Here is a 20,511-nt window from a genome sequence, read left to right on the forward strand (position 1 = left end):
AGTCCTCCAGGCTCCTCTGTCCATGGAATTCTCCAGGCAAGAGTACTAGAATGGGTTTCCATGCCCTCCTCCATGGGACCTTCCCAACCCAAGGATCGAACCCTGGTCTCCTGCCTTGCAGGCAGATTCTTTACCACTGAGCCACCAGGGAAGCCCAAAATTCAAGGTTCTGGTTATCTATAAGGAAAAGACAGGAGATAGGATGGGGTAATATATAGCTAGCTATGATGTTATTAGTGTTTTAGTCCTTAAGTTGTGTGGTAAGTTAATGTGATCATTATATTTATAAATAAATAGAAAATATTTTGAGTCCTAAAATTTGATTTTATAGGCTTCTCTGGTGGCTCAGTGGTAAAGAATCCACTTGTTAATGCAGGAGACATGGGTTGGATCCCTGATCCAGGAAGATCCCATATGCCTCAGAGCAACTAAGCCCGTGGGCCACAACCACTGAGCCTGTTCTCTAAAGCCTGGGAGCCACAACTACAGAAGCCCACAAGCCCTAGAGCCTGTGGTCTGCAACAAGAGAAGCTGCTACAATGAGAAGCCCTTGAACTGCAACTTCAGAGTCGCCCCCACTCACCCCAACTAGAGAAAAGCCCATGCAGCAATGAAGATCCAGCATAGCCAAAAATAAACAAACATTTAAAATAAAACTATAAAAAGATTATTTTTAAATTTGTTAGGTTGCTGCTTAAGAGAGACATAACTACAACAAAAATGAAACTAAAACATTATCAACTAAAAAAGAAAACTTACTAAAAAAAATAAATAAAAATTTAAAAAAAGAAAAAAAAAAAAAAAAACAAAACTTACTAGATGAAATCAAATAAAAACACAGCAAAAATTAGCAAATTAATAGAGGCTTCCCAGGTGGCGCTAGTGGTAAAGAACCCGCCTGTCAATGCAGGAGATGCGGGTTCCATCCCTGGGTTGGGAAGATCCCCTAGAGGAGGGCATGGCAATCTATTCCAGTATTTTTGCCTGGAGAATCCCATGGACAAAGAAGCCTGGTGGGCTATAGTTCATAGGGTCGCACAGAATTGGACACGACTGAAGCAACTTAGCACACGTGCATACATACATACATATATATATATATATACACACACACACACACACACACACACACACACACATACACACACACATCATGTGAAATGCTGGGCTGGATGAATCACAAGCTGGAATAAAGATTGCTAGGAGAAATAGCAACAACCTCAGATATACAGATGACATCACTCTAATGGCAGAAGGTGAAGATAAACTGAAGAGCCTCTTGATGAGGCTGAAAGAGGAGAATGAAAAAGCTGGTTATCATAGCATCTGATCCCATCACTTCATGCACATATAAGGGGAAAAAGTGGAAGCAGTGACAGATTTTGTTTTATTGAGCTTCAAAATCACTGCAGACAGTGACGGCAGCCATGAAATTTAAAGATTTCCTTGGAAGGAAAGCTTTGACATACCTAGAGTATATTCAAAGATATCACTTTGCTGACAAAGGTCCGTATAGTCAAAGCTATGGTTTTTCCAGGAGTCACATACAGATGTGAAAGTTGGACCAAAGAGAAAGCTGAGCACCAAAGAATTGATGCTTTTGAACTGTGGTGCTGGAAAAGACTCTTGAGAGTCCCTTGGACTGCAAGGAAATCAAATCAGTCAACCTTAGGAAATCAGTCCTGAATATTCACTGGAAGGACTGATGCTGAAGCTGAAGCTCCAATACTTTGGTCACCTGATGCAAAGAGCTGACTCATTGGAAAAGACCTTGATGCTGGGAAAGACTGATGACAAAAGGAGAAGAGAGCTGCAGAGGATGAGATGGTTAGATAGCATCACTGACTCAATGGGCACGAATTTGAGGAAACTCTGGGAGATAGTGAAGGACAGGGAAGCCTGGTGTGCTGCAGGTCATGGGGTCACAAAGAGTCGAACATGACTTAGTGACTCAACAACAATATACATAGGGCTTCCCAGGTGGTACTGTGGTAAAGAATCTGCCTGCCAAGCAGGAGACGCAGGAGATGTGAGTTCGATCCCTGGCTCAGTAAGATCCCCTGCAGAAGGAAATGGCAACCTACTCCAGTATTCTTGTCTGGGAAACCCCATGGACAGAGGAGCCTGGTGGGCCACAGTCCTTGGGGTCGCAAGAAGTTGGACACTACTTAGGGCCTAACTCCCACCACCATATATATGTGTGATTGTGCATCCTCAGGCACGTTCAGCTCTCATATATTATGCATGGCATGTGGGGGTCTTAGCTCCCCAACCAGGGATCGAACCCAAGCCCCCTGCATTGGAAGTGTGGAGTCCTAACCACTGGATCACCAGGGTAGTCAGACTGATAAGGTAAAATGCATTACATTGACTAAAAACTCTGTGTATGTGAATTCATATATATTCAGTAAAATCAATAAATATATTTTGGAAAATATATAATATTTGGGAAGGTTCATCTAACAGTGAAGAAATACTAGTAATGAACTTTTGTGAGTCAAATAACAAAGCATCAAAACATCTGTAACCAGACTTCTAGAAGAAGACAGAAGACTATGACCTGATCACAACTCCTTTCACTTCATGTCTGACAAAGCAAACCAAAACCATTTAAAAAGAGTGAGGGAGAAAAGTCTTGTAACTACCCACCAGAGTTCCCAAGAAAAGAAATAAGCTCAGCTTAATATCATTAACTCCAAAGAGTGAGAGGCAAGGGGTAGGGCAAGTGGAGAATTAATCTGTATTCACAGAGTGCAGTATGGCTGACTTCCTCATGTCATTTTAAAAAGATGCACTTCCAAATCCAAAGAAGATGGAACCAAGTATATGACTGTCTCCTTATCTTTTCCTTCTTCTGACTGATGATGAAAATTACCTCTGGGCAGAAACCAGTAAAAGAGTCAATGTGAACTATGAAACAAGCAAAATTTTCCAGGCTCTAAACAGAACTGGAACAACACCCCAAAGCCTGTAACATTGTTCCCACATTAGAATTGGGTATACTCTGGACTGGGGTGAGGCAAATATAGTAACTCTGACCTTTTACTGTTTCCCATAAGCTCCTTTTTTAACCTTTGCATGCTCTTTCAGGAAATATTTCTCATCTTGAAGGAAGACTTATTTTGAGTTCAGCAATTGTCTTCACTCATTTGAGAGTTTGGGAGGTCTTGATGGTTTGCTTGGTGGGTTGTTATTATCATTATCATTAACTTCTGTTAATGAAAATTCAATAGTTTTCATTAAGAAAAAAAAGCATTTTCAGTATGATTCCAATATCATAAATATATTTCTGTCTATCCAATCCATCTATTGTTGGTGATAATTATTCATGGGTGGTAAGATTTAAGATAATTTATTGTTGTCTTCATACTTTTCCACAATGCTTTAATTCTTTAAAAGAAGCATGTATCATTTTACAACCACAACTCAGTACATGTGCAAGGAGAGAGAAAACCAGCTAGAGGATGATAATATTGACAATAACAATAGTTTACACCTTGAGGGCTTACTACTTTTCTGGCACTGTTCTAAACTCATTACATACACTGCTGTTGCTGCTGCTAAGTCGCATCAGTTGTGTCCAACTCTGTGCGACCCCATAGATGGAAGCCCACCAGGCTCCCCTGTCCCTGGGACTCTCCAGGCAAGAACACTGGAGTGGGTTGCCCTTTCCTTCTCCAATGCATGAAAGTGAAAAGTGAAAGTGAAGTTGCTCAGCCGTGTCCAACTTAGCGACCCCATGGACTGCAGCCCACCAGGCTCCTCTGTCCATGCCTTGAGGGCTTACTATTTTTCTGGCACTGTTCTAAACTCATTACATATACTAGGTTGTATAAAATGAAACTGCCAATATTTGGCTGTTCTTGACCTGCGAAAACAGCAATTTCATGTGGTCCTATTTACGTTTACTCCTCAATCTTTGAACAATCCCAAGATGAAGATGGAGATCCCAAGCTGCCAGAAATGCACGGAAAAATCAAGTGTCATCTTTTTCTGCAGAGCCCCCATCCTCTGGTCTTGCCCTCGCACCCTGCTCTACAGTCAGGGTATCCCAAGGTACCTTAAGAGGTGGCATCAGCTGTCAACCTGAGCACCAAGGCAGGACATGTAGAATTGCTCTAATTCAGTTTATCCCCTGAATGAAATCACCTCTAGTTTCTAGGAGGGTCTTCGGAATTTCAAGTTCTGTTCTAGAGCAGAGAGAACAGTTCGGATACAGCTGCAGTTCCCAGTAGAGTCCCCACCTGTGTCCCCCCATCCAGGTACCAAAGCAGAACACGCTTGACAGTTTTGCGTTTATTTCCAGAAAGTGATGAAGACAAAAGTACTATATCTGGACACCACTCTCTGTACAATAAATAGCCTCCCCTGTTCCCCAAAAAAGAAAAATGCATCCTTACATACAACCCCCTGTCCCCTTGGCAAGTCAGTGCTTCCTTTTTAAAATAAAAAAAATTATTTTATTTATTTATTTTTGGCTGTGCTGGGTCTTCAATGCTGTGCGGAGCTTTTCTCTACTTGCGGGGCTACTCTCTAGCTGTGGTATGTGGGTTTCTCGTTGAGGAGGCGTCTTTTGTTTCAGAGCACAGGCTCTAGGGCTCACTGGCTTCAGTAGTTGCGGCACATGGGCTCAGTATTTTCAGCTCCCGGGCTCCAGAACACAGGCTCAATAGTTGTGGTGCAGGGGCTTAGTTGCTCCATGGCATATGGGATCTTCCTGGATCAAGGATTAAACCCATGTCTTCTGCACTGTCAGGCAGATTCTTCACCACCGAGCCACTTGGGAAATCTCAAGACTTTGCTTCTTGAGTCATGCACAATCCCCACCCCCTTGCCAGCCCCTTCCCTGGGACTCCACTGAGGGTGGGGCTCAGGCCAGTTGTTCAAAGTCACTCGGGTCCTCTCCCTGACCCTGGCTAGCTGACTTACAAAATCCACATGTCTTTATTTCCATATCAGGGATTAACACACACACAAATGGAAATGCTGACAGTTACTCTACAGAGTGAGAGATCTGAGTCTCCAGCCGGGCCATCCCACTTAACCCTGATATCCCCACCCCCAACCCCAACCCGCAGAAGAGAGGAAGCTCTTTTGTGTCCCAGACCTTCCGTGGTCCATTTTATGTTCTCCAGCTGGGAACCCACAGCCAGAAGCAGCACCAGGTATATGACTGTAGTTGGGGCAGAGGAAGGGGCAGAGGACAGTCCTCGCAGGTTTCCCTGTGGGCCAGGAGACAGCAGGTGAACCTCAGAATCCTTCTTGGCCCCCCTCTTCCTCAACCAACTACAAAAGGCTGGGGACAGAAAAGGCTGGGGACGGCTCAGTCCTGAGTTTGTGGTGTGGTTGGTGTCACCAACCTAACGACGTTCTTCCTGTTCCTTTCACGTCATCTGCTCAATTGGGAAAATAGTTATAAAACTGGGCTTCAGTGTCCTTATCGAAAGGAGAAGGGGCCCCTGCAGGGGAGGAGCTGTCACCACTGGAAGGATAGGGGGACACACGCCTCCTCTTAGAGTCTCCTTCGCCCAGTCCCGAGTTGCTGGACTCTGGCCGGAGTGGGGTGATATCAGTCCACAGGGAGGGGGAGCCCTGCTCCTCTGGCCCCCGCCCCTCTGAGGCTCCAGGGCCAGGTTCCATGGGCAGAGTTCGCATGGAGCGGAACCAGTTGGCTGGGCCCACCTTGGGAGGGTACTGGGGGGCCACAGGCCAGCCCGCTCCAGGTGCCAGGACTTCCTGGCTTCGGTAGTAGGACATGGTGGGCCCGGGCGCGGAGGGCAGGAATGCAGGCTTCATGCTGACAGCTCGAAACTCGGCCTCATAGCTGTGGTCCCGGGGGGCTCCCAGCCAGTAAGTCTGGGGAACCACATCCTTGGCCTGGCCAGGAAGGTCGGGGTAGAAACGGCTGGAGATGGGATACTGGTTGGGGAGGAGAGGAGAATAATGGTCTCCCCCAAGCAGTTGACAGTTGGGTCCAGGCGGGGAGGGGACGCTGGTGTCAACGGATGCATACATGCTTTAAAAAAAAAACAGGGGGCAAAAGACAGGGGGTCATGAGTAGAACTGGTCAGTTAGGAGCCTGCCTGCTGCACGACCCTCCCCATACCTCCTTCCTGACCTGCCCGCTGCCTTTTGCACCCACCGCACACTTCCCCACCGCAGAGGCAGAGAGGGGACTGAGCACTTGTCTGGAGTCCCAGTCCCAGACAGACAAGGAAGGCCTCTGTCAACACGAGTTGAACCCAGGGGCACTTACGACTCAAAGTTCTCCCGGAATCCTTTGGCAAAAGGGTTATTATCAATTTTCAGCTGAGTAATCTAGAGAGAAGGGAAACAGAGTCATCTGAGTGCTGAGTCTGAGGCTGAGGAACTTCCAAATTCACTCCCAAGAAGTCAAGGGGCCCTGTTCTCCCCTTCTTCCCACCCAACCCACTCAGGCTCAGCCTACCCTCGCCCAGGCAGCCCTCACCTCGGCATTCTGGTAGGCGGTCACGGCGATGAACTGGGTTTCTTGGAAAGTGAAGACGTGCGTGTTGCAGGCCGCCTCCGGCTCTCCATCGTTGACTTCGACAATGTGCAGCCGGGGCTGGTATTTATGGAGGGACTGAAGCACGATCATCTGAGGGGGGTGAGACGGCTGTGAGCGTGGGAGGAGGGAGTGCAAAGGAACCCTCCCCTCCCCCACCCCACCTATGGTCCACCCTATGGCCAAGCCACAAAGGGCCCTGAAGTCATTGTGACCATTCTTCTGCCCTGCCAACATGTAACTTTTCCCAAGTCTCCAACCTCCGTCCTGAACCTCCTCAGGGCACCAGTGCTATTCTCTTGCCTCCTTTCCTATCTCCAGATGTCCACTGTGACCAAAGTATTAGCACAAACAGGGCTTCTCAGGGAATAAGAGCACCTTTAATAGGCTTGCTCAACTCAAAGAAACTCTGCACCCGCTCCCTAAGACCACCAGTACTGACTCTGTACCCAATACTAGCAAGCACAGCCGGGATTTGGTGAAGAAACCCCCAGGCTGGGTTGGCCCACGTTGGCCTGAATGTGACCCCTGTCTGCCTTGAGATTCAGCTTCCTCTCAAAGTGGGTGGAAAAGAACCAGAGTCAGAGAGGGAGAGAAGTCACTCTCATAGAACAGAATCAGCCTGCAGGACCCACTGTGGCCTCAGGGACAGGGAAAGGTGGGGGGCTTTCCCGAGGGGAGGCGTCCCACCTGGGTCGCATTGTTGGAAGCCCCCTTGTTGTTCGTGAGCTTTAGTTTCCCGAATGACACCTCCTGGCGCATCCAGTGGGCTCCGGTGTTGGGGGAATCTGGATGGACATACTGGCGGTTCCCTGTGGACAGTTAATCTTTTTGGCATGCAGCCCCTGGGACCAGGTGGGGCTTCCTTTGCCTGTTCCGAGAGGCACGGCAAGAAGGAAGGAGGGGGAGGACAGCGGGGGCAGGATGGGGGAGGTGTGGGCAGAGGACCGAGCTGAAGACAGGATAGAGCAAAGTAGAAGAGATGACAGAATGAAAGTGAGAAGTGGGAGGGGAAGGGATGGGGTTGGGTGGAGTGGATGGGGTGGGGTGGAACTAGAGAACTAAATCCTAGGAGTCAGAGGCAGGGGGTTGGGGGTTCCTCTTGGCTCCACCAGGGGGCGCACAGTCTTAGAGAAAAATCATGCCCCCGGTTCCCAAGGAGGCACGTACCTGGCATGCTGCCCTCGGCCTTTCCACATTGCACCCACTTGCCACTCTGATAACGCCAGTGGTGCTGGTCCACCAAGACCACGTCCACATACATCCGGTAATGGCTGTTGGGCTCCAGGCCAGCCACAGTAAATGACAGGAATGGGAACATCCGCCTGGGGAGAACAGAGAGACCCACCAATATCATCAGTCCCCAGTCCCCCAGACGGCCGTTCCCTATGCAAAGGAGGTCCATCAGCGGTGTGCTGGAGCCGGCTCCCGTCCTCACCAGAGCCAGCTGGGGAAGTCCAGGAAGTCTGCCAGCCAGGTGTTAGACAGCAACAATTAAATCAGGACTTCCCTGGTGGTCCAGTGGTTAAGAATCCACCTGCCAATGCAGGGGACGTGGTTCGATCCCTGGTCGGGGAAGATTCCACATGCCGTAGGGCAATTAAGCCCATGAGCCACAACTATTAAGTCCTTCGAGCTCTAGAGCCTGAGCTCCACAACAAGGGAAGTCATTGCAATGAGAAGCTGCTTACCGAAATTAGAGAAGCAGTCCCCGCTGGTGGCAACTAGAGAAAGCCCGTGCAGCAATGAAGACCCAGCACAACCAAAAATAAATATCAATAAAAATTAAATCATATAAACTGCCATGAAGTATATTACAAGTCAAGGTAATAAATACTCAAAAAAATCACTTCTCAATATTTTTTACTACACTCTACTATTATCTCTGCTCTTGAGATTGTTTATCGGTATAGTGGAGATATACTAGGTAATATTTGCCACCTCACGTCTCTTCCCAACTCCAAGTTCAGTGATAACATGTGGGCAGCTTGCAAGCAGCCATTATAGGGGTATTTACCATGGAAATCAGCAAACACTAGGAAGCAGGGCTTTTAAAATTTTTTTTCTTTTTTTTTATATGAAACTTTTAGTATTTTATTCATTTTCATAGTTTTACAGTATTAGTAAAACTAATGACCATTATAAATAAGTATAAAATGGAAGTTGATGAAAAAATAACCCCAAGTCTTCCTTGACTCCCACCGTCCCACCAAAAAACTAGCTAGTATATGGCAAATATCCTTTTCACATATTATCTTTAGGCATATATTCACTTTGTAGTGGTGGATGGTTTAGTCACTAAGTCGTGTCTGACTCTTGTGATCCCATGGACTGTAGCCTGCCAGGCTCCTCTGTCCATGGTGTTTTCCAGGCAAGATTACTGGAGTGGGTTGCCATTTCCTTCTTCATAAAATTTTTTTTCTTTTTGAGTGTCAGTTGCTAACATTAGCTGCACACCCGTCTCTAGCCTTAGTTTGCTCCCTGGAGGGGAGCAAAGCCACAAGCCAGCCCCAGCACAGGCTGTTCCTAGTAGGTCTTCATCTCTGAGTTCCCCGAACCCTGGTCTGGCCTCAGACTGTCATCCATCCTCTCGCTGCGGCTCTCACGGTGCTAACACACACCTAGCCCCAGAGCGGACACCCGCAGGCTTTCCCTACCCCGTCCTCCTGGGCCTGACGTCTGCAGTGCCACCTACTCCAGGCCTGGGTCTTCAGAGAAGTAGCTGAAGTCCTAGCCTGAGCTTTCTATCCACCTGGATGAGGGACTCTATTGAGCACAGTTCTCGTGATCAAAGTCCTGGTTCCCAGGAAAAGTGGAGGAAGTTGGATTTGGGATGCTGTGCTATTGTGCTGAGTAACAGATTCAGAGGACTAAGCACTGCCGTACACAACCATCTCCATCACCTCCACCATCACCACCCCATCACCAACATCACTACAACCAGCACCTCCAGCATCACCATCACCATTACTACCACCACTACGATCATTACCTCCACTATCACTCCCCCATCCCCAACACCACATCAGTACAACCAGCACCTCCACCACCACCACCATCATTACAACCAATACCTCCACTATCAACATCACCATTACTACAACCAACACCTCCACCATCACCAGCATCACTATAAGGAACACCTCAATGATCACAACTCCCATCACCACCATCACTACAACCAGCACCTCTACCATCACCACCGCCTCTCCGGCTTAGCCTGTCTCTTCTAACTCAAGGAGGAAGAGCAGACTTTTTAAGATGGCAGAGTCAAACCCTCATCAGAATTGCTTTTCATTCCCACACACACTTCTCTCCTCCTCCTACAAGAAGCCCTGCAGGGTGGGAAGAAAGGCACTGGTCCATGAGTCAGGAAACCTGGGGGATTGAGTTCCAGGGGCCAAAGAACACTTTCAGGTGGATCCCAGTCTACAGTCCATGGGATCGCAAAGAACTGGACACAACTGAGCATGCACGTTCATGCGCGTGCACACACACACACACACACACACACACACACAGTCCCCAGAGGGTCCTAGAGCAACATCTCTAATAACCTTGGAAAGATCTCCCGGGAGAGTACTGTCACATTCCTGCCTTCCCCAGACTCTCCTGGGCTGAGAAAAAAGAGATTTACTGGCCCTATGGCCTTGGATAAGTTAATTCCTAAACCAAACCTCACTTTCTTCACCTATAAATGGAGATAACAATTCCTGTCCATTTTTCCTCTCAGAGCCGTTAAGAAGTTTGAAAGATGTGCGACTCAGCTCACTGTCTCCCCTTTCCCACCCTCATCCCACCTTCTCCCAGGCCCAGAGTGATCAAAACACTCTGGCCTGGCTGAAGAACCCCAAGCAAGAGTCCAGAGTTCCGGTTTGAGGCCTTGGGTCCCAGGAGCTTAGCGTGCCAGTCAACTGGAGAAATCAAAGTTAGGGATGAGGCTTTGAGCAATCGAGAGTGAGAGAATATTTTCAACCCATCGCTACCACTAACTCATTTTGCAACAGTGGTCAGGTCATTCATGCCTCCTATATTGTACCCAGTTCCTATCCAGACATGTAGTAATAAAGAGAGAGAAGGGAACTTATTCATTGTGCCTCTACTTATGCAGCAGCCAGTTCACTGAAAAAGTCCTTTGAGGTACAACATGTTTTTTTTTCCAATTTTATATCTGAAGAAAATGAGGCTCAGAGAAGTTTGGTGATGGCTTCTTGGTGGAAGCACAGAGCTGGAGTCTCCCGATGGCGGGCACATGCTATAGTCTCCACCGTCTCCTCCTGCTTCTTACTAGTAGAGGGAAAAGCAGGAGACACAAGAAGACTGGGGCAGGGTAGGGGAGAGGGAGAGGAGAAGGGAGGTCTCAACTTCACCCTAAAAATCTAGACTCACCACCAGCTGGGATTCCAAAATAGCCCTTGATTTACATGACGCTTTGCTGGGAAGGAAAAGGGAGTCTGGTGCCAATCTGAGGCCCTAGAAAAGACAGCTCACCACTCCTTAAGGACCATCCACCTTGAAATGATTCGCCGAGTCATTGTACCCCTTCCCCATCCTGAACACTTCCGACAATGCTCCAATTCGCAGTTATTAGGCACAAATGTAAAGGAGATGGTTTTTATCAGTCTGGGCTTCCCTGGTGGCTCAGACGGTAAAGAATCTGCCTGCAATGCAAGACAGTTGGGTTTGATTCCCCGCTCGAGAAGATCCCCTGGAGAAGGAAACGGCAACCCACTCCAGTATTCTTGCCTGGAAAATCCCATAAACAGAGGAGCCTGGTGGGCTACAGTTCACGGGGTTGCAAAGAGTTGGACATGACTGAATGACTAACACTTTTATCAGGCATGTTCCCAAAATGTTTCAAAATTGATAATACCTAATTGCTATTGAACCTGCAGGATAATCGGTCCTTTCCTCCACTATCTGTGGGGGTGTAAATTGAAACCACTTTTGAGGAGGGTTTTTTTTTTTTTTTTTTGCCATGCTCCACGGGGAGTGGGGATTTTCCCCAACCAGGGATCAAACCCCCATGATCCCTGCAGTGGAAGTTTGGAGTCTTAACTACTGGACTGCCAGGGAAGTCTGAGGAGCATCTTCCGGCAATGTATTTAGGGATCCAAATGCAAAACGCACCTGAGCATCAAGGGAGGGCCTCCTCCCACTAACCTCGGATCCATTGAACAGAAATCAGACGGCCACCAGCAAACAGGGGAAGAGAAAAAGCAAAACCATTTTCACCTATCCCACGAGAAATGAAGCCCATCGGCCCAAATTAAAGCAGGCTTAAAGCTAAAAATACTTTTTAAAGATATAAAAAGTTCTTGGAGTTGGAATGTAGAGAAGAGAACACCAAAGGGCTGAGGCCTGCGATCAAGGATAATGCGGGACTGAAATTGTTTTACCAAGCCCTAACCTCGCACATACATACACAAATACAAATAGAGCTGCTTAACAATGGAGTTATCTTAATTATAATAATCAACTAATCACACCCAGAAAAGTGGGGATTGCCGGCAATTACTGCACACCCACACACCCACACACAGAGACAGCCGCCTAGCTCTTCCTCTGCTGAGAATGTCTACCATTGACTATCAGACAGGCTGCCTCCCAGAAACAACACGAGGCCGGGCAACATGAGTGCGCTTATCAGACCACAAACTCACAAACTTGAACTCCAAACCCTCCAGTCGGCCAGTCCATCTTCCTATTGTCCATTTCCCCTCCCAGTCCCATCTGAGCCGCCTGGATCAGTCTCTGGACCCCAGAACCACCCCCAGCCCTCTCCCCATCCCATTCCTGCCGTGGAGGAGCGCATGACTGTGTGTCCAGTCCACACTGCGGGGTGGGTCTAGGGTGGGTAGGAGAGGAAGAATCTGGGAGGGAGGGAGTGAGTCAGCCCCAAGGCGAAAGGCTACAGGGCTGTGGGTGGGCCTGCTGGAAGGATTTTTCAAAAAGGAAGAAAGTCGTGGGTGATGTGGTGGTGACTGACAGATCACTGGAAACCATGGAGGGACAAGCCAGTCTGCCAGGGCAGGAGGACAGAAAGGGAGCTGTTTTCTGAGCCCGTCTTACTTTTCAGAAGCCAGTAGCAGAAGGAAATGGCCGCCGACTTCCCAGATCACTGGAGCCTAAGTTCACAGACCCAGGTGCCGAACTGGGGGCCGCGTGTCCTCGGTCTCCTCCACCCCACCCTGGGGCTCCTGAGGCCCGATCCAAGAGGAGGCCTCAAGGGAAATGGTGAGAGGCCACTGTCCCCTTCCAACAGCTCCAACCCACAAAGTGTCCGAAGCAGTCCGTCAGGACGGATTGAAAGCGTGAGGATTGCAAAACTGGAGCGCGCGCAAGCATACAAAACAATCAGGGAAATTTTATGATATTTAAGAATTTCTTTTCAGGTTTGCTAATGGTATTGCGTTTCTTTTTAAAAACCCATTTTTAGAGGTGCACAGATAACTACTTAAGGATGAAGTAATACAGTGTCTAGGATTTACTTACTAATTACGCTATCACTAACATAGTTTCAGACCAGAGGTATGGACGTTAACAGAGAAAGGAAAAGCAGAAACAGGATTGGACTAGTATCCACAGCTAGGTAATGGGTAGGTGGAGATCTGTTACATGTTTCTCTTCAGTTTTGTATATATTGGAATTTTTCATAATAAAGGAAATTAAGTGTGTGGGTTTAAATAAAAGAGAGACAACAAGGGACTTCCCTGGTGATTCAGTAGGTAAGACTCCAAGCTGCCTAGGCAGGGGGCTCAGGTTCAATCCCTAGTTAGGGGACTAATATCCCACACACTGCACACGAGTGCAGGACAGCCAAAAGATAAAAAATTAAAATTAAAAAAAATGAAAGAGAGACAACACAATTGTCAAGGAGGATTATTCAGCAGGAATGTAAAGCAAAGAGGAGGTTGTAGATGTAAAGGAGACAACCAGTACAGCAATATGGACTGTACCGTACCCTAAGACCCACAGCCAGTCCTGCACCCCCAGATCCCTGAAGTTCTGCTGAAGCTCTGTCCACCCCAGCCCTCAAGACTGGAGGGGCAGGGGCCTGGCCACAAGTCTGTGGGGAGACCCCAGCAGGCCCCGGGGAGGGAAGCTTCCTGACCACTCAACGGAGTGGAGGCTTGAGTTTGGGTCTGCCGTGTGACCAAGCGAAACCCATCAGCCCCCCGCGCCTCAGCGCCCTCAGCTGCAGACGGGGAGGCTGCTTGGCCTACCTAGCGCAGTGAAATAATGGAAGTGAAAGCACGATGAATGCATCGAGGCCTTCGGACAGTGTTGGTGGCTGTTTTTACTCCTGGTCTTGGGGGAGCAGAGAAAGAAACACAGGCACATACCATCTGGGAGCTGGTGCCAGTTCTGCCAGCAATGGATGTGCTATGTGACCTCAGAAAAGTCTCTTTTACTGTCTCTAGCTCCATTTCCCTGTATGTCCAGGAAGAAGACAGAACAGGATCTTCTGGGTTCCCTCCAATTTAGACATGACAGCCTAGAAGCCTGGGCTGTGCCTAGGTGTACCCAGAAGGAGGCTAGGGTTGGGGGAGCAGAGAGGAATTATCAAATGGCCTAGAAGATGAAGGCCAGGCCATAAAAGAAAATGCCGTCTTTCCTGGGTTCATCCCTGAGAAAGAACAGTTCAGCAACTTGAAGCCCATTGTGATTGGTGGACAGGTCCCTCAATCCCAAGCCATCCCACAGAAATCATTCATCAGGATGGAAAAATGTTCCAGCAATGCCCAGATATTCAGTCTACCCTGAGGGATCTAGTTCTATGGCTCAGGCTGCCCTGAGCCCAGTGCATACAGGGTAGGGTTTGGGGCCGAGGGTGCTGCTTGAATGAATGTCAACCCTCTGGCCCAGCATGGCCTCTCCCCTCTCCCTTCCCGAGCCCCGCACTTCCTATCTGCTCTTCAACACCTCTCGGGTCCACTGATGACACAGTCACTCCACACAGAGGCCCTCAGTAGTTCTCTAGCCACACAAACCCCCCTTGGGAAGGGTGGCTGCACACTCTCACCCACCAGACACAGTCAGGGCCCACTCAGAGTGGAGTTTGCTACACAAATAACACACAAGCTGCAAGTTTCTCTTTCTTTCCCCACGTAGGAGACTCTCTCCGGAAGCAGCACCCTTGGCCCCAAAACTCTACCCTGCACGCACTGGGCTCAGGGGAGCCTGAGCCACAGAACCAGGGGTTCCCCAGGGTGGACTGAATGTCTGAATCAGGGTAGGGCAGGCTTTCGGGGACAGGCCTTGAAGGGTCCAGAGAGTGGGACCGGCTGCCAGCTGGGACCCTTGAGGTAGCTTCACCTGCTCAGGCCCATTGACATCTGTGTCCTCAGGCAGGGACCGTGTGGGGAAGGAATCTGTGTCCTCTCCCACTCTACCATCTCCCTCCCCCCACCACACGCACACACCAGACACATGATCTCAAAGTAACTACCGGAAAGGAAACTTGGCGACTACGTCTCCATGTCACCAAATCCCAGTTTTACACGTCTCCCTCCTCCGGAGCTGACCTGTAGACAACAGCAGCAAGGGCGCTGGGAGAGGTGGGCACAGAGAGCCCCTGAGATGAGGGCTGGTTTGTTGCCCGCTCCACTGCAAGACTCTGCCGTCCCCTCGGTTTCCCAGCACGTAGGGGCGAAGAGGTGCCCTGCTCTGTCAGACCCACAGCTCACACTCCCCCTGCGCCCTGGGTGTCCCCCACTCAGGCAGAGAGCGGCACACTAGTGCCTGGGGAAACCATAGGCACCCTCGCCCTAAACCAGGACCATGGCTCCCTGTGTCTCTCTCCTTCATCACTCATGGGTTTTGGTTTGCGCCTGTCGGTGCAATGTCTTGAGAGTAAACAACCCCCAGACTGTCCCCACCTCAACTCCCTCCTTCCCCTCAAGGCCTGAGCCAAAGCTGTGAGGGACACGGAGACACTAGCAAAGTCTCGACAGAAAAAAAAGAAGCGCGTCTCGGTCAGGGCAGGCAGGACGAAGGGGCTCCCATCGCTCGGCGCTCCGGCGCGCGCCTCACTCACCGTCCCTGCTTGGTGATGATCATCTCCGTCTGGTGCTGATTAAACTTGGACCACAACAGGTGGTTGTTGAGCGCAACTCTCAGCTTCCCGGACACCTCCAGCCCCGGCGGCAGTATATAGTCCTCGCGCGGCCCCGGGTAGAGTGTGGCGCGCGGGTCCGGAGCCGAGTAGGCGTCCCCGGGCTGGTAGCCCTCGGCGCCCGGCGTCGGCGGGAAGGGCTCGCTCGCCCCGGGGAAGCCGGCGGCCTGGGGCCGGGGCGGGTAGGAGTAGGCTCCGAGGTAGCGGCCTGGCGGGGCGGGCACCAGGGCGCCCCCGGCGTAGGGCGCCCCCAGGCTGGCACCCCCGCGACGGTCGGTCGCGTCCTGCGCGCCCGGCTCCGGGTAGTAGTAGCGGTTCTGCGGGTCGGCGCCTGGCGCCCGGCCCTCGTCGCTCGCCGGCATCGGCTCGGTGCCCGTTAGCATGTCTCCGCAGCCTAGCTCCACGATGCCCATCCGGGGCGGGCTGGCACCTTCCCGCGGGCCGTCGAGGACCGGCCCCTCTCCGCGCGGGGGCGGGCGCGGGGGTCGGCTGGGCAGAAGTGGGCGGGGGGCGGGGCGGGGGCCCTGGGGCTGGGGGAGGGGCGGGGCCCCACCGGAGCCCGGGCTCGGACGCCTGGGTCCTGCGCCCGCGTTTGGCGGGCGCGCGGCAGCTCCCGGGCTCCCTCTCCAGCGGGCCGCTGTCACTAGCGTCGCGGCGCCTTTGCTGTGGCTTTATGAAGCTCTCTCGGTCACCCCCCCCACCCCCCCGCCACTTCGGCCCCGCCCCGCCTCACCCCGCCCCTCCTGGCTAATAACTTGGCAAATTCTACACGGTTGGTGAGGACTGTAGGGCCCCCACCGTGCAGAGCAGCGAGTCTCCGATGCGCCTTGTAGTTCACGCTCAAAGACTTTATGCTTTATGGGAGAGTCAACCCCTCCACGTGAAACGCCAGACTATTTCTCTCCTCTGGACCCTCGTGGAAATTCCACCCGTCCTTGAAGCTTCAACTCAAAGGCTCCCTCCTACGGGAAGCCTTCGGTGATGACCCAGATGGGCTTACTCGCAGGCTCCGAGCTGCTTCGCCCATGGCCATGTGACAGATGTTCACTGATACTCGCTATGTGCCCAGGCTCCGTGCTGAGTGGCTTTGTGTGAAGTGTTGCGCTCTTCCTCTTTGCCAGAGGCCCAAGGGGGCTGTGTCCCATGAATCTGCTCCTTCAGCCCTAGGGCAGACATGGGATCTGGTGGGCAGCAAGAAGAGTTCCATCAAGCGAACTGCACAGCAGCAGCTGAGGGTTTGCGTGTGGGTGTGTCAGCCATGAGCACTGGAAGCAGCAGTGGACTGCCAGTGCTCAGAGTCGCAGGACTGGCTCTGACCACCACTCAGGTAAATGTGATCTGGGCAAGTCACTGCCTTTGCCTGAAAGTCAGCCTCAAGTCCCCTAGGCTAGAGAAAACAAACTGATGCATTTTTCAGAGGGCCTGTGAGCCTTACATGAGAGGGGACACCTGGGCGGCACTTTACAGTCTATTATTATACCTGGATGGAAAAGCAGCTTTGAACAGACCCAGAGCCGGCTGACAGGAAGGAAACCCACCACATGTTCTGAAGGGCTGCCTTGGTGGTAGGACTCTGGGGGCTTGTCTTTCTCTGTTTTCCTTTTCTGTTGACTAATGTAGTTATATTCCTTTTATGATGATTGTTTTTCCCCAGATTGAAAATATCTTCATTGGGAGTTTTCCTGTGAATAAAGATAAAACACACTCATATAGAAAATTTAAGCAGTACAAAGAAGTAAAAATAGGACTGTATATATCACTCCAAATTCCATCCCCCAGAGGCAAATAGGATTACAATTTTGCTGAACACCCCAGACATCATTCCTTGCACACCCCCTCTTGGTTTGTCTTATGCACACACACACACACACACCATACATACACATATACACACTTTGTAATGTTTTTTCACTCAACAAGGTGTAATGGAATTTTTCACATGTCAACATATAAAGATTTACATTTGTAAGAGTGTTTTGAAAAATACCCTAACATTTTCATCATGTTAAAGGTTAACCTCTTCTCTCTCCCCTTCCACCTGAGCCCTCCTCAGTTCTCCCGTGGGAGCTGGCCCCATCTCTGCATCCCTGTCCCAACTCAACAGGGCTTCACCCTCAGGGGCCCATGGGGACTCTCTGCTCCCAACTAGAGCTGAACCAAGAGGCAGGTTGGCAGGTGAAGGCAAAGCTGGGGACCCCAGGAGGCGGGCATGACCCAGGGAGTGGGGAGGAAAGAGCCTGAGCACATCCTCTGAGCACGGAGGCCAGCACACCGCAGCACCAGAACCCGGGACCGGCCTCCTCCTGGCCCATTACCCACCTTCTCCATCCTTATGGAAGGGGGAAGTTTCTGCCTGCTGTTCCATGTGGGCTGCATTGCTTGAAAGACAGGGTGATCTTGAGACCCTTGGCTACTTTTGGGGAAACATGAAAGATTTTAGTAAGTCTTCCTTGAATGACTGGTCTCCCCAGGAGACATGAGGCTGTGGAATGCTGATACCTCTTCTGGGAGACATTCTTGCTAAGTGCTTGGCTGTGGAGGGTCAAGTGGGGCCCTGTTCCTCCCTGTCTCTCCCCCTCCTCCTCTCCATGCTCATCCTCGGGTGAAGTGATCCATCCCCCTACCCCTGAACAGAAGAACCTAAGCCCCTGCCCAGCTTTGGGGGCAGGAGGGATTATGAATCTCAGAATCAGGTGGACCTGGGGACATGTTCCTGGAGGAAAAGGGTGGCAGGAGGCAGTCTTTGTGTAACCTGATGAACTGTTAGAGGGTCTTACAACCCGGTTCATCAACCCCAGGTTCCTCACTCACTCCCTCCAATTCCTTCCACCCAAAAAAGAAAGTGCCTGTGAAAAGTGGGGGCTGAGTAGCCCTGGTGTCACCACTGCCAGTCCCGCCTCTCTGCCAGCTTGGGTGAGAAGAAGAACCCTGGCAGTGACACCTCCTCCTCCCCTCGCCACCTCATCCTCTTCCCAGGCCCGAGGACTGGAGAGGTGGGGGAGGTGGAGTAGGATACAGGGCCCCTTGGGATCCGCTCACTTCCACTGCTGCTCATCCCAGCCCCTCTCTCATGAATCTACCCACTGATCATCCAGAAGGCTGGTCTGGGTAGGGCAGGAGCAAAGGACAGGGTATGTCTCCAGGATGGGAGAGACACTGTCTCCAACAAACATCAAACGTCACAAGACAGGCTGGATGGGAAATGTGGGAAAATGAACAACTTACCAAACTCTCACACCCCACTTGTGGCAGAACCAGGGCTAGAACCCCCATCTCTTGATTCCTGATCCAGTGCTCTTCCCACAAGAGTGTTGCCTTACCATTTTGAGGGAGAACAATCGTAATAAATGAACAGTCATATGATCACATCAGAAAAGGTTTGGAAAACAGAAAAGTAAATTGCCCCATATCTCACCAACCTGGACAGTGGTTTTCTTCACCCTGTTCTGCCTGTATACAAGGCTTCTTTTCAAGCCATTTCCTGTCAAGACTCAAAAAGGAGCTTGGCTCCTCTGATGCCACATAGCACCTGCCATGACTATGCATCACAGGTGGTGCCTGGACGCTTTACAATGTGAATTCCTCAGACCTACCTCTGCAGATTCTGATTCCCGGGTCTGTGGCTGGTTCTCCAGTATCTGTCCAGGTGATGCTGGGCCCCCCCGGAGTCCATGCATCCCACTCTCAGGCCCACTCCCGTTTTGCCATTCTACCTCCAAATCACATCCCAACCTGAGAAAGCCTGTGCCCTGACCCTGCTTGTTGTGTGCCCCTCGGCACCTGGAAGACTGTGTGATGGTTGAGGATGGCCGCTACAGGCATTGAGCACATTTTCTTATCGAAGTGCCAGGACCAGGCAATTCCTAACCTCAGAATCTGACCATCACCTGTGTCCTCTCCTTACAAGGTGTGGATACTTAGCACTCCCAGGACCTGGAAGGCTCTTGAATGGGCTCATGCTGCATGGTGCCAGGGTAGGGTGCTGAACGGCCCACGGGGCAGTCACAGGGGGTGGCTGTTGGTAGAGACCTAGCATATTAGGACACTAGGATTTCTGCCTCCACCCTGCTGGGCGTAACCTGAGAGGCTGTGAGAGGGTAGATGAGTGAAGCAGGGAGGGCAGCATGCTGAAGAAGAGGCAGGACAGGAACAGGGGAGAGCACAGTGAGAGGGGGCTGGGCTGGGTTTCTGAGAGAGGCAGAGATGGAGCAGGACAGGGACCACAAAGTCTGAAACCCAGAGCATGACTCCATGAGAAAGTCTCAGGCCAGGAGAGGGAGATCTGAAAAGAAGACAGGCCCAGGAGAGAGACTTGTGGCAACGGAAATGGTGTTAACTGACTTAGAGCCCCGATTCCAACTGGCTGTGTGGTCTGTTCAAGGATCTTCACCTCCCTGGCTTCCTCGTCAGTAAATGGAGCTAAAAGACTTTCTGTCAGGATGACCAGGTCTCAAGTGAGGTGTGAGGCAGCGTGAAGGCCATGGGGTTCTGCCCCGAGGCCAGAGCAGAGCAGAGGCACCAGCTGTGCTAAAGTGCCTCCTCCCCTCCTCCTCCAAACTGCCCGCAGTTCCCTTCCCTCCCCTGGCATCCACTGCTTCCCCACAAAAGGCCTTTCAAATCCAGACCTCAGTCTCCACTAGGGCCATGGGCCCAAAGAGAACCTCTCTGTAAGATCCCATCCCAGGAAGGACAGTCTTCCCCTCCGGACACCCATACACCATTCCCTGGAAACCAGGACAGGCCAGACCCCAGGGACTCAGGGTCACAGAGATAAATTAGGCTCAGTCTCTGCCTCCAAAGAACTCCTAGCGAGGTGACCTTGGGATCGGAGTTCTCGAGCCCCTCAGTGCATTTGCTCTTCAGATGC

The 20,511-nt window shown here is 50.8% G+C and overlaps 1 protein-coding gene across 1 annotated transcript; it reads right to left on the bottom strand.

Annotated features, from left to right (window-relative positions):
• Positions 1-4,281: 4,281 nt before the first annotated feature.
• On the bottom strand, positions 4,282-16,369 carry TBX21 (T-box transcription factor 21). The gene is made up of 6 exons (XM_061391541.1): positions 15,567-16,369; positions 7,697-7,851; positions 7,217-7,338; positions 6,470-6,619; positions 6,257-6,318; positions 4,282-6,016 (listed from the first exon to the last, which is right to left on the bottom strand). Exons 1-6 carry the CDS (start codon positions 16,055-16,057, stop codon positions 5,398-5,400), a joined length of 1,599 nt encoding a protein of 532 aa, XP_061247525.1. The 5' UTR covers positions 16,058-16,369; the 3' UTR covers positions 4,282-5,397.
• Positions 16,370-20,511: the final 4,142 nt, after the last annotated feature.

This window comes from Bos javanicus, chromosome 19 (assembly GCF_032452875.1).
Source record: "Bos javanicus breed banteng chromosome 19, ARS-OSU_banteng_1.0, whole genome shotgun sequence".
NCBI classification, from domain to species: domain Eukaryota; kingdom Metazoa; phylum Chordata; class Mammalia; order Artiodactyla; family Bovidae; genus Bos; species Bos javanicus.

What these genes read in the sequence shown, in the direction of transcription:
- TBX21 (XM_061391541.1), bottom strand. Translation starts at nt 16,057, where the DNA reads ATGGGCATCGTGGAGCTAGGCTGCGGAGACATGCTAACGGGCACCGAG. An exon ending in CTTCCAACAATGCGACCCAG is followed by an intron (nt 6,620 to 7,216) that starts GTGGGACGCCTC and finishes CACCCCCCTCAG; the next exon opens with ATGATCGTGCTTCAGTCCCT. An exon ending in TTCCGGGAGAACTTTGAGTC is followed by an intron (nt 6,017 to 6,256) that starts GTAAGTGCCCCT and finishes TTTTTTTTAAAG; the next exon opens with CATGTATGCATCCGTTGACA.